This window comes from Sander vitreus, chromosome 18, assembly GCF_031162955.1.
Source record: "Sander vitreus isolate 19-12246 chromosome 18, sanVit1, whole genome shotgun sequence".
Taxonomy (NCBI): Eukaryota; Metazoa; Chordata; class Actinopteri; order Perciformes; family Percidae; genus Sander; species Sander vitreus.
Genome location: NC_135872.1, coordinates 21047132 through 21059718, shown reverse-complemented (window position 1 = coordinate 21059718; position 12587 = coordinate 21047132). Strand labels below are relative to the sequence as shown.

Here is a 12587-nt window from a genome sequence, read left to right as displayed (position 1 = left end):
TCGATGAAAGCTACATTTAATGAAACCGTTTGTAATGCGAAATCAGGTTTTGACTTCCAACTTTCCCGACAATCATAGTTTCTTGAGGTCCCTCACTTACACAGATGCCAGCACCACGTCACATACACCTCACATGCATGCTCAGAATGGCCAGAATGACAGTGATCGTATTTTACAGGGTTACAATGGACAAGGTTGTTAGAACTCCCAGGATCACACACCTCTTGACAGTCACTTAGGGGCGCGTGGATGTTAAGAGTGATGTTATTCACACTGCCAAATGTCTCCAGCAGGGACTCCTTCAAAAGATCCACGTTGAGTCCCGGTGAAATTGTACTGCATTGTCTCTCTGTAATGCTTACAATAGTAAGTGTGATTCCATAAGCCAAAGTTATTTTGTAAATGTTTCAGTGACTCACTAAGTCTTGAGTTCAAGAGATTTTTATCCTCTTAACATTGTGACAAATTAAATCTCCGCCGGACTCAAATTATGACAATGCATTTTGCCATATCATTTCAGGAAATGTTTTGAAAAAATGAAATGAAAGAAAAGACAAATTAACTTCAGAGAAGTAATATTATTATGTGCATTTTGCCTGGTGGATCCACTCTTTCACGCTTGAACACTATCTAGAATTTGGTTGCCATGCATAGCAGTCCAATCCTTAGCTGAGACGTAAGGGAGGGAGAGAGAAATATTGAGATACATTACTGTATCACATCCTGCTGAGTGGTCACTGAGCACTGCCTAGTCAACCCTGACTGGACATCATCCTTCAAGGACCTAAATTCAATAAATAAATAAATAAATACATTACTTAATCAATGAATAAAAAAAAATTTAAATAAAAAGACAGCTTTAAGTACACATATACTTTAGCTCATATCGCATCGATGAAAGCTACATTTAATGAAACCGTTTGTAATGCAAAATCAGGTTTTGACTTCCAACTTTCCCGACAATCATAGTTTCTTGAGGTCCCTCACTTACACAGATGCCAGCACCACGTCACATACACCTCACATGCATGCTCAGAATGGCCAGAATGACAGTGATCGTATTTTACAGGGTTACAATGGACAAGGTTGTTAGAACTCCCAGGATCACACACCTCTTGACAGTCACTTAGGGGCGCGTGGATGTTAAGAGTGATGTTATTCACACTGCCAAATGTCTCCAGCAGGGACTCCTTCAAAAGATCCACGTTGAGTCCCGGTGAAATTGTACTGCATTGTCTCTCTGTAATGCTTACAATAGTAAGTGTGATTCCATAAGCCAAAGTTATTTTGTAAATGTTTCAGTGACTCACTAAGTCTTGAGTTCAAGAGATTTTATCCTTTTTTTTTTTCTTTTTTTTTTAAATCACAGTTGCCAATATGGTACTGTCAAAATGTTTATAACTGTGTTCCATACAGTTTATTTTTCTATGTGTTGGGAAATGACTTCTGATTTCTATACATAATACTCCTTGTCCTTGTCTTTCGGTCTCTTGCTACCTGCGCTGCCTTTGGCGCTGCCGCTGGGTGCTTTATCCTTCACCACAGCGCCATTAGTTTGCGCCGAGTTGCTGATGTAGTTGCGCGTCTCGTCCACCTGGTAGGAACCCTCGTCCCTGTTCCTGTACTTGTACATGGCGTAGAGGAGGATGAGGATGCACAGGGCGGCGGCTGAGACAATGCCCACCACCATGCCCGTGGTACTGCTGGATTCCCGGATCACCTCTGAGGCCCCCGGGGGCACGCGCCGCACCACGCCGGGCACGGTGGGCAAGGCGGCGGGCACCGTGCGCAGCATGGGCGAGGTGATGAACGGGCCCCGTGGCTTGGTGCCGTCCAGATCGATGGACGTGGGCAGGGGCAGCAGGACTATGTCCGGCTGCGGGGGTTTTACCTCGCGGTTGTTCATTTTCCCGGCGGGCAGCTTGGGTGGCGTGTCTGAGGGGACCGCCGCCGCCGGCGTGCCCCGGGGGTCGGGCAAAGGCGAGGTGGGTGTAGTCCTACCTGCCTCAGAGGCTTTGCTAGGCCTCAAGTCCTTGGCCTCCCACTTGGGCGCGAGGGCTTTGTAGCCGCCTTCATAAGCCGATGTGGTCAAGATCTTATCTGTTACCAGGGAGAAGGTGGTGTAAAAATCTTCATCGTCAGTAGGGGGCAGGCTAGAGTCGAAAGCTTCGCCAGAGCCAAACCCCGAAATCACCATGCCATCATCATCATCATCATCATCACCATCATCACCACCATCACCATCATCACAATCATCGCTGCCTCGGTCCGACAAGCAAGGTACCCCCGCCTCAGTGGCCATGGCCAAGGATTCTTTGGTGGTCTCAATAATGGTGAGGACGGGGTGGAGGGTTGGGGGGAGGGGGATGAAGGGAGAACGGGTGGATACAGAAGGGATGTCTATGGGGTCCTCGACTAGCACGGGGATGACTAGCTCCCCTCCTGGAAAGAGAGAAACAAAAACGGCAGTCAGAGGGCAGAAAGTCTTCCATCAGCGCAGCAAGAAACAGCCAAACACCAAAAGAAACGGTAACCAAAGAACGTATAAAGCAAAGCTCAACATAGGGAGACAATCAACTGAAGATAAACAAAGAAAGAAAGAACGGAAAATACGGTACCAGTGCAAAAACAATGAAACTCAGAACCAAACAAGACCCAAACTGAAATAAAACAACAGCCATAAATAAAGTGTACGTTGCATCAAAAGGCTTTGAGGGATGCAAGGGTGAGCCACATTAAACTGACTCCACATACTACCTCCTACATATCCTGTGTGTTCTCAGATAGCAGTATGGTCTATGAGGACTATATTATACTGTGCTATACGGTCACGGTTACCATATGTTCTATATGGATGTATATTCATTACTTCCTGTATAATAAAAGTGTGAATTATGTGGGATGCCACACAAATTGTGGCCCTATATTTAGTTCTCTGAGATAACGCTGCATATTTATCCACATGAAAGACAACTTCAGGCTTTTAGGAGGCTTGATTAATTTATCTTTGAGTGTAAATCCTTTTTAGTCCGTTCAAAAACTGAGCACCAAAAGATGCACTCTGTGGATAAAAAGAAGCAGAGGGTATTAGCATTTGTTTGCAATTCGAAGTGCAAACCAGTGGGCCTGAAAGCAAGTTAACTACGTCTGAAATGAGAAACGGTTTGTAAGGTGTTTCGTATTGCTGCTGAGAGAGGCGCTTTTTTAATCCCGTTGGCCTACACGGGTGAATAAATATTAAGAAACTGTCCCTGCAAAAGTCACCACTTACAGGTGATGAAGAATAGAGGGAACAGCATAAGTGGACTCCCCTCTTTGCCCTAGCCTCTTGCCTTTTGACTCCTACAGTTACCACGATGGCACAAAGTTACCGGGCAGTTCAATCACACCTGAATGTTTCCTGATTTGTACTTTTCGGGTGGGAGAAACTCGATGGTTACAGCTTGTCTTCTCCGTTTTAGCGCAATGCTACTTTCTTATTCACAATACTTACGGACCTAGGTGCTTAAAAAACATTTGCCACATCTACTCCCTTCTAATAAATCCATTTGGGAACACTTGATACCACATGCTTTATTGGTTAAACCTGTTGTTCGACGACTACAAAGACTTTGAAACATTCAGATGTTTATTGAAGCTGCTTATCCTCTTGCCAAAGTGGCTTGTTTGTACATTGCAAAGTCTCACAAACAGGGCACTATAAAGAGATGCAAACCTTTTGGAACAAGAAAGAAAAGAACACAACAGAAATGAAGGAAACCAAAATAATAATAATAGTAATAATAATAGTAATAATAATTAAGGCATTACAAAAACAGTTCAGAGTTAGAGCAAACATTGGAAAGAAAACATTCACAAAGTAAAGCCACAGATAGAGCTATCCAGAAAGGGATTAGTAGTAAGTAAGTAGGAAAAACAAAGTCAGCTCGGAAAATCATAAAAGCCTACAAAAAAACCCAAAAAAAAAAAAGTAAGAAAGCATACCATCAGTTTTGTCAACTTACGTCAACAAATTGCCCGCATGATTTTGGCAGGAAGAAAAAAAAAAATTTACAAAAGAAAGTTGTGTAAGAATGCCTTTGGACAAGTTAGGTTAGTTTCTTTTTTTAGCAGTTTCTGATTAATTAGTATATATTTCTCTTTTTAGACAGGATGGCACAGGGAGGCAACAACACATACATCCACACATCATGACATGAAAAATAATCTTCACCATTCTGTTCAGGATATCTTTTTTTTTTTTTTTTTGTTCTTTAGATAGTCATTTAATTTTTGTATAAAAAGAAAACTGTATATCTATAATTCTTGCTTCGATAGATAAGTCTCTCCGTAAATATCTACAGCCTGATTAGACGACTCTTTTTCTTTTTTGCTTGACTTTAACTTCATTAATGAACAAATGGATGACTGTACATATCTTAGAATCTCTACGTAAAGGGTTTGGGAGGAGGGAGTGTGAGACGGGGGTGGGACCTATGAACATACTAGGAAGGAAATGACATAGATGGGGGTGAACGTGTACATCAGTTGCCATGTCCATGTAAAGGCGGCACGAAGCGGTCGGGCGGCATTAGAGCTTTTGGCTGTAAGGAAGGGATGGGGATATACAAACAATGAGCATATACATGCCCATCTACAAAAGAGAACAGCACTCTCAACACTGACAGTTTTACAAACCCTAAGCTGCAACTTCTTTGCCATGCACAAAATTAAATCGACTCATTCATTGATTAGATCCAAATTTCAATCAGAGATAGCTAACAGCTAACAGGAAAATATTAAAGATCAGCATAGAAACAGTTTGGAACACTTTTCACAGATAGTGGTGAGGGTCGACTTTGGAGGTGTCTTCTCTTTTTTCTCTATGGAGGACATGAATTTTGAAATCCCAATCCAGCTGCGTGGTTTTGATTTTTGATACCCAATCTTTGGAAAAAAAACAAAAAACTCCTGTTGTTTAAGGAATAGTAATTAAGTCATAGAGAAAAGAGGAAGTTTCATTCTAATTAGGGAAGAAATCATCAAAACATTGTCAATAATAGTGATTCTTAGCAAATTATCAGATAGTTAAAATTTTAACATTTTCAGAAAAGAAACATAGATACACATATATGTGTTTGAACATATATGTACAAAAAGACAAAACAAATTAGCAAGCAAGAAAGAAAGGCATTACAATTTTCACACTATCAAAGATGAACAACCAGAAAGCACACACTGAGGCAGACAAATAGGAGGGGGACAGTTTATAGGCAAAGTGTCACCACCTTCGCTTAACTAATAATAAAGATTTTATTATTAGTTACTAATACATTTCTCTTGTTAGTATTTTAAAACACAGGACAGGGCGTGCAATCTGGATGTACGTCAGAGAAAGAGAGGTCAATCAGACATGGTTTTATTCTGGATTTTAGTTCCACTATAAGAAGTTGGGTTAATGCATGCTTAAGTAAGTTGCATTTAGGGAGAGTAATATACAATAACAATACAGCAAGCCATGGGACAGGTAGGGGGAGGGGCTTAAGAAAGGGGGTCAGTAAAAACGTCACTGCCACCAAGGGCTGTGGGATATGTCATTCATCAGCAGTTAACAGGGGAATCAGGTGCACCATGGGTGATATATAACCAACATTATTTGGCAATTAGGCCCAGCGCATTTGCTATTAATCAAGAGGGGAAAGTAGAGTAGATAATTAATGAGCTACTTTTTTGTTAAATGTTTAGATGCTTTGCGTTATGTGCATAACCAACAGCCTTAGTTTGACAGATAAACACTGTGTTGGGAAGGAGTTCCACAAGAGGGCACAGGGTGGCGGCTTTTTTTGGGCCTCTGGTGACTTGAAGGAGACGGGAGAGGCACATTTGTCTTCAGGTATCAGGTTTTTGTTTCAGAAACCTCATTTATCACGCAAAACTTTGAGTTAGGTATTATTGAAGAAATATGGCAACTGTCACACTGTATTGACTGTATTATCAACACAAATCCAATGACCTGAAAAAGGTAAGCGTAATCTCCCAAGTAATATATACGATTTATCAAAGGATAGCAAAGTTTTATAGAGATACCTAAATCTCAACATCCCTTAAATGTTTATCTTGAGGTTTTATATCTTATTTTGTTTTATTCTAATGAATTTCCATTCTCCTGCTTTCTCTTTGTGAGCTAGCTAGCTAAAGGGGTGCTATGCAGTTTTGGCCATTTCTTCACTGTTTTCTCCCTTTTTGCTGGCAGGTTTCTCTATAGAGCTCCCCCTACAGCTTCGGAATAGATATTTGGCAGCTCCTATGTTGTCAGTCTGCCGTTTCCTCTTTCTCTGTTCCTCTGACAATGCTTTCCTAGCTTTGTGCTTCTTTTTTGCCGGCTCAGCCATGACGATAGTGTGAAAAACTCCATCGCTACCTTGTTAGCTGGTTCCTGAATGGGCGTATGTGTGCAGTGCCGTGAAGCAAATTCGTTACATCGCTAGACCTGATATCACACGATATTTCCTGACGCTGAGGCTTGCCGGCCAAAAGTTGCAAGGGTGGTTTTTCCGCTCACAGGCGCTAGGGGGAAGCGAGACGACCACCATTCAACTTGAAAAAAGTCATATAACCATTCCAATGACTCTGAAGCTGTTCAGTTAAGATAAATTTACAAAAAAAAAAAAAAGCATAGTTCCCCTTTAACTCTAAACCCATCTGTCATGTTGTTGATATAATGTAATGTCATTTAGTTTGTCATTTTCATTTTTTTTTCTCTTGAGATTTTCTGGTTGTTTCCTTGTTATTTTGTTTTATAATTGTGAGAGTGTGTTATGTTTCTTTTCTTTTCCTGTATGTGTTATAAAACGTTTTCAAATTGTCTAATTTAATATTGTTTTGGACCCCAGGAAGACAAGCTGGTCGTCTAGGCCAGTGGTTCCCAACCTGGGACCCCTCGGGGCGGCGGCAAAGACCACAGGGGGTGCGCAAGTCTTTATCTGGTTTGAGGTTGAGGTAAAAAAAAAAAAATATTTGCACATGTTAAACAAATTATCATAATACACTAGAATATATAATGTATACAAAAGTCTGTATAAAAACTATATATTTTTGTTCTCGCTTAAAATTGTAGGCAGGCTACTTAGTAGGCCAAACCCCCGGGACCTCTTAACCTGTGACCCTTGCTGTCATCAGGTCAGCTGCTAGCTGCTATCATCCTCGTTTTTCCTGCCGCCACGGCATCACTATTTTATGAATGAAACATAGCGGAGAAACGTAAAAGTGCTGATAACTCCTCTGTATCAAAAAAGAAAGGCTCTATCTCGAGAGTTACCTCAACTTTGGTTTCGGAGGGGGGGCTCAGCTTTTCTTAGACATAAGTGGGGGGGTGCCAAGGAAAAAAGGTTGGGAACCACTGGTCTAGGCATCAGCTAATGGAGATCCTTATAATAAACTAATAAACTGACGTCTAAAATGTGAATTTCCTGCTTGTGGTTCCATGCACTAATGTCTGACCTAATATAGCGTAGCTTTCTACTGTATGACTGTAGTGTGTCTCAGCTAACAGCGACTGCTCATGTTGCATAACTGTGATATTATTCCACTAACTCCTCACCTTGTTAAGTAAACAATACCAGCCCAGCGTAAGTGATTTCATCCAAGGCTTTATTTATCCAACTCTGCCCTTGCTGTCTTGGCCTTGTTTGCGTCCTTTCACTCTAGCTTTCAGCATCTGTTAGCTTTGTGCTCTGTCAACAAAACACTTGGATGGGAGGAGAATCGCTGCAGTAAAGGGTCTCCATTAAAGTCAGTGCAGAGGACCTTGATGTTTTGGTAAACACTTTAATCCTGTGTAAGCTCTTGCACAAGCGTTGTACATCTTGCTGGTTTTCTGAGGCAGACAAACACAGCGCTTTCTAATGGGTTTGCTTAACCAGACTGCGTTTGTTTTTCCGCACTTGTCGAGATGGATGGGATTTTATTCTAAGCCTACTGCCTCCCTGACAAATAATTCTCCACTCCGCTAGACCTACAACCAGATTCTCTGTTATCTATATTTTTAAGCTAAAGGAAGTCAGGACTTACGATTAATACGTGTTTCTTTGCGCCAGTGCCTACTGACTAGCCTTTGCATGAATGAGAAAAACTGACGCTATCTTTTTTTTAACCACAAAAACGAGAGCATGAAACAAAACACAATTTTCCATGCATTTTGCTTTTCATAATTTCCTGTAAAAAATAAATAAAGAGGCTATCTGCCGCATGCCTGTGCTGGCTTTTGAAGAGGAATTAATAAATATAGTTATATCTAAATGGCTGATTGACTGACTACCTCAGCAGCTTGGAGACTACAGATGCAGAAATCTCAGAGCAGCACTTTCTCATTACTTCCCTCCACTCCCTCTCTTCCTCCCCTGGCCTGATCCCCCGTGTCCGTCCAGAGTTTGCTGAGGCTTCCGAATGGAGATGAATCCCGGCGGTATGTCAGGGATTTGACGACGCCACACCATAAAAGCGGAAAGCCGGTGCACCAGCACCAACCCTGGATGAAGTGAGTCAATGGGATTTCGACGCTGCAAATTGTGGGCGAGTCAGTGGTTTGGGGCCCTGAAATCTCATTGTGGCTGCGCACATTGTGCCCAGACACCTGCTGTAGCAGATTCATTCACCTCTACCCACCACAGGTAGGAAGCTGATTACCAGAGAGCCAGCAAAACACAGATTCTCAGCACGGACACACTTAAAGGGACATGCCAGGGATTATATTGGTGCCCTGTGCAATGGCTGAGCTTTCTAGAAACATGTAGAAGCTTAGCACTTTACCCTGCCATGAAATTATCTTATCTTGCCTGTACACATCCCTGCCAAGAGAGGTCTAATTTCTCACTGATGGAGAATTCATTTCCATCCTTAAAAAGTTAAACGCTGTTCCGTTTACAACTTCAGCAAGCGGAGAGGTCTGCCCCATGAGGATGCATGAACTACCTCCAGCTGGAGGAGGAGCATCCTGAAGCCACGGTGCATGGCAGATAGCTCTTAACCTGTCATCATGTGGCTGGGCGCAGTCCGGCATATTGAATTGGCATCTCCAGCAGGCGTGGCGACTCGCTCTCTGTCAGCCGGTCGATTTGCTGTACAGCCGTTAGGCTGCACCTCTGCGGATATGTGTCAGCTGAATAACCTTTAAACTGATCTGAGGCCTGTGTTGAAGTGACAGCCGGCCCGATGGGGCTTGACGGAAGCCATCGCTGAAGCCACGAGGAAACTCAGTGATCCATCCTATCTATCTATCATACTTCATTCTGTACCCCAACATGTGTCGGGGCTCTTAATATACAGCAATGAAGAAGTCACACAACGTAACATCCATGCTTCCTGTCTAACATTCATTTGAGCCACAGACTCTCCACGTTACCCACCAAGGCCAACGAGATGAGGAGAGATCTATAAATATGTTAGACCTGTTTGATCTGTGCTCCACTTCATCAAAGGCTGATAGGGTAATGGCGCATGCAGGACCATTTATGGCCCTTTTATTAAATACACAATCTTTTTACAATCCATTTGACTGTCACATATGACTGCAACAGTTGTTTGCAGAGATTTGTAGGAGGCTGTCCTCCCTAGAAAAATGACAGCGTTGTGTCGTTTGTTTAAACACATTGACGCACCTGTATGTCTATGCTCGATAGTAACATTCTTATAGTGCAGCAAAAAGTAATGGCAATGAGGGGTGCACAAAGCATACGCCCATTCACATGAGTCTGTGTCCTAACCTCCAACGGTAGTTTCCTTTAACAATGATGGCGACCTTCCCCTATCGCTAAACCTGATGTTTTGGCCATTTGGAGGCAGTTCAACATGTTGTAAACATTGACATATTATTATTAAAAAAAAACTGTAAACTGCAAACTGTTTCCGGAAACTACACTGATCAGAGTGAAGCTAAAGTTACTAGCCAAAAATCCAAAAACATGAGCTAAAAAAGGCTAAAACGCTCCATACAGCTAAAAGGAACTGCACAGTTGGATTCTAAGTCTCTGTGAGTTAGTCACTATGAGCAACTCCCTTCATGTTATACTCACACTACTGTCATTTGATCCATTATTATTATTATCATAAAATAAAAAGTGGGACCCCAAATAGACTTTGACGATTTCGATCTAAGGACCCTGATTCGACTGCTAATCTCACAGTTCACAATTGTCGCAGTGTCTGAAAATGCCGTTATGAAACAAAAGATCATTCGATTCGGGCTATATGAGGGTGCTAAATGTCGGATTTTACATATAATTGCTTGGTTACAACAACAACAACAACAATTAGAAGTAAGAGTACTTATGTGGACAAAATTCAGAAGTGCCCTTACTCAGTACTGGTGACTACTGGCCCATTTCAGGTACTGGATTAGAACAACTTTAACCAAGTGGCTATAGTTGTCTAAATTTAACCTAACCTTAAACATAGAAGTGGCGGATTAGAAACTGTTTTTATGGGTAATTTTAGAACAATCTATATAATGTCACTTCTTGTTTACGTACATATTACTGGCACTGGTACAGTGGAGCCACAGCAATATACCTTTCTCATGGCACATTGAATTGCCAGCACAACAAGAGTATATAGAGAAAAGCCATCATCTGGGTTTTTGCCGCTAAGACAAGTCAAAATATCTGCTCTGTCACTCTGTATTTATGCATTGTTAGCATTAGTACAAGTTGGACTTTTTACATAAGCTTGTTATGAGTCTAAATTGAAACTACAGGATATATAGCAACTTGTAGGCACAGAAATCACTTGTGGATTAAGGAGAATCTTTTGCATCAATTACTAAAATATAATTACATATTAATCACAAAAATTGCTGCAATTACACGGTAATGACAAGCTGCAACTCTGTTAATCACTGTGAAATTAAATCAAAAATTGACTTGGTGTTTGCTCTTCTCTAAACTGAGCACTGCTTATTTTCTCATCAGTGATTTCCGGGTAGTAGTTTTTACTAGCTCCTGAATTCCTGCATATCGTGATACTTGTAGTGATGTCAACGTGTTCAGGGTTCTTACTCAGACAATTGTCTCACTGCACACTCCTTATTTGCCCTCTTGTGGAACTCGTGTGGGATAAAGGGAACAGGTAAGGTTTAACAGTTTTATTAAAACACACAGACAACACAATCACAAGACGACCACGCACAGCAGACAAGACAAGCTGTTTGGCAGACACAGACGGAGCACTGACAGAGACAGCAGGCGCAAGCACAAACACAACACGCCTCCAAGGGAGGAGCAGTGGCGGGGAACAGCAGCGGTGCGGGACCACCGCTGTAGCTCCGAACACACACACACACACACACACACACACACACACACACACACACACACACACACACGTAGTGGAAGCCAGCTGGGGGTTAGCCTGAGACTTATGAGTGGAGAAGAAGCAGTACACAAAATGGATGCCAATCATATCCATGCAGAAGCAGGGTAGTGGGTGGGTGGGTGGGTGGGGGGGATTATAAGTTAGTCTAGAGAGCTGCAGTACAGTCCAGTACAGTGTGCATGCCACAAATGCCTTCTACTTGGAGCAACAGATAGAATAGAAAAACAGATATACTTTGTGGCAATAAAAGTCTTTTTATGCCATCTGCATTCAAACAGACATGTATATGCAGAAAGGCTAAAAGAAAGAAGGTGGGTGAGTCGGGATGGACGGGGGGGTTAACGCTCGGGAGGGGAGACAGGGAGTCATTCTTTCACACACAACTTTCTTGAGACAGAATGGGGTTGCCTGCACAAGGCCAAAAAAAGGATGATGGCAAGAAAAGATTTTGTTGCCGTTCATTTCCCTATGTTGTATCGAAAATGGGGGGGGGGGGGGTTCTTTAGAAGCCATATGGCACAACAAAAATAAACACAAACTTGATGAGGAAGGGAACTTTGAATTTTCCAACCACCAAAAATTCATGCGGCACAAGATGAGGCAAAAAACGGGAGGAGTGGCTCTATCCTTGCTTGGAGGATGGACGACGGATGATGAGGAGGACGCCAAAGAAAAAAAAGAAAAAACCAACCACAACAAAACAAGAAAGTAAAATCACCCCAGTCAAACCGCCCTGGCCCCCAAAGTAAAGCCAAAAAACAAAAAAGCAACCCAACAGCTGGGTCCAAATCGATACAGAAGAGAGATGTTCATATGTGCATCACAGGAGAAAAACCAAACAAAATGCAACGGAAAAGAAAACCAACATCATGTCATGCAACTGTTCATACGACTGGAAGCGGGGCAAGGAATGAGGATATGAATTTCTGTGTCAACATGGTGAAATGTACAGTATGTATGAGTGTGTATGACTACGTATGTTGCCACTATATGAGGGGAGGGTACCATGTTCTCTTTAGTAAAAACTTCTTACACTGCGCTTTGTTGCACTTCCACTTTTGAGAATACTTGGGTTTGAGGTTTTAAAAACATTTAAAAAACATTACACACGAGCTGCAAAAATGTGTCCATTCAATTTCAATAATCTCGGACTTAAGAGAGCAACTCATGCTTATAGATGAAGAGCCTAAATAGGAAAAAAATGGCTTTCTCTTCGCATTAAAAGCCGTAAGCGCGAGGAC

General features: G+C 42.0%; 1 protein-coding gene across 1 annotated transcript in view; it reads right to left on the bottom strand.

Moving 5' to 3' along the window:
• Positions 1-789: 789 nt before the first annotated feature.
• Positions 790-12587, bottom strand: part of nrxn3b (neurexin 3b) — a 319873-nt gene continuing 308075 nt past the window's right edge. The window contains exon 22 of the mRNA XM_078274783.1: positions 790-2442. Within this exon, the coding sequence (XP_078130909.1) occupies positions 1454-2442 (989 nt within the window). The 3' untranslated portion in view covers positions 790-1453. The remainder of the gene's footprint in view (positions 2443-12587) is intronic.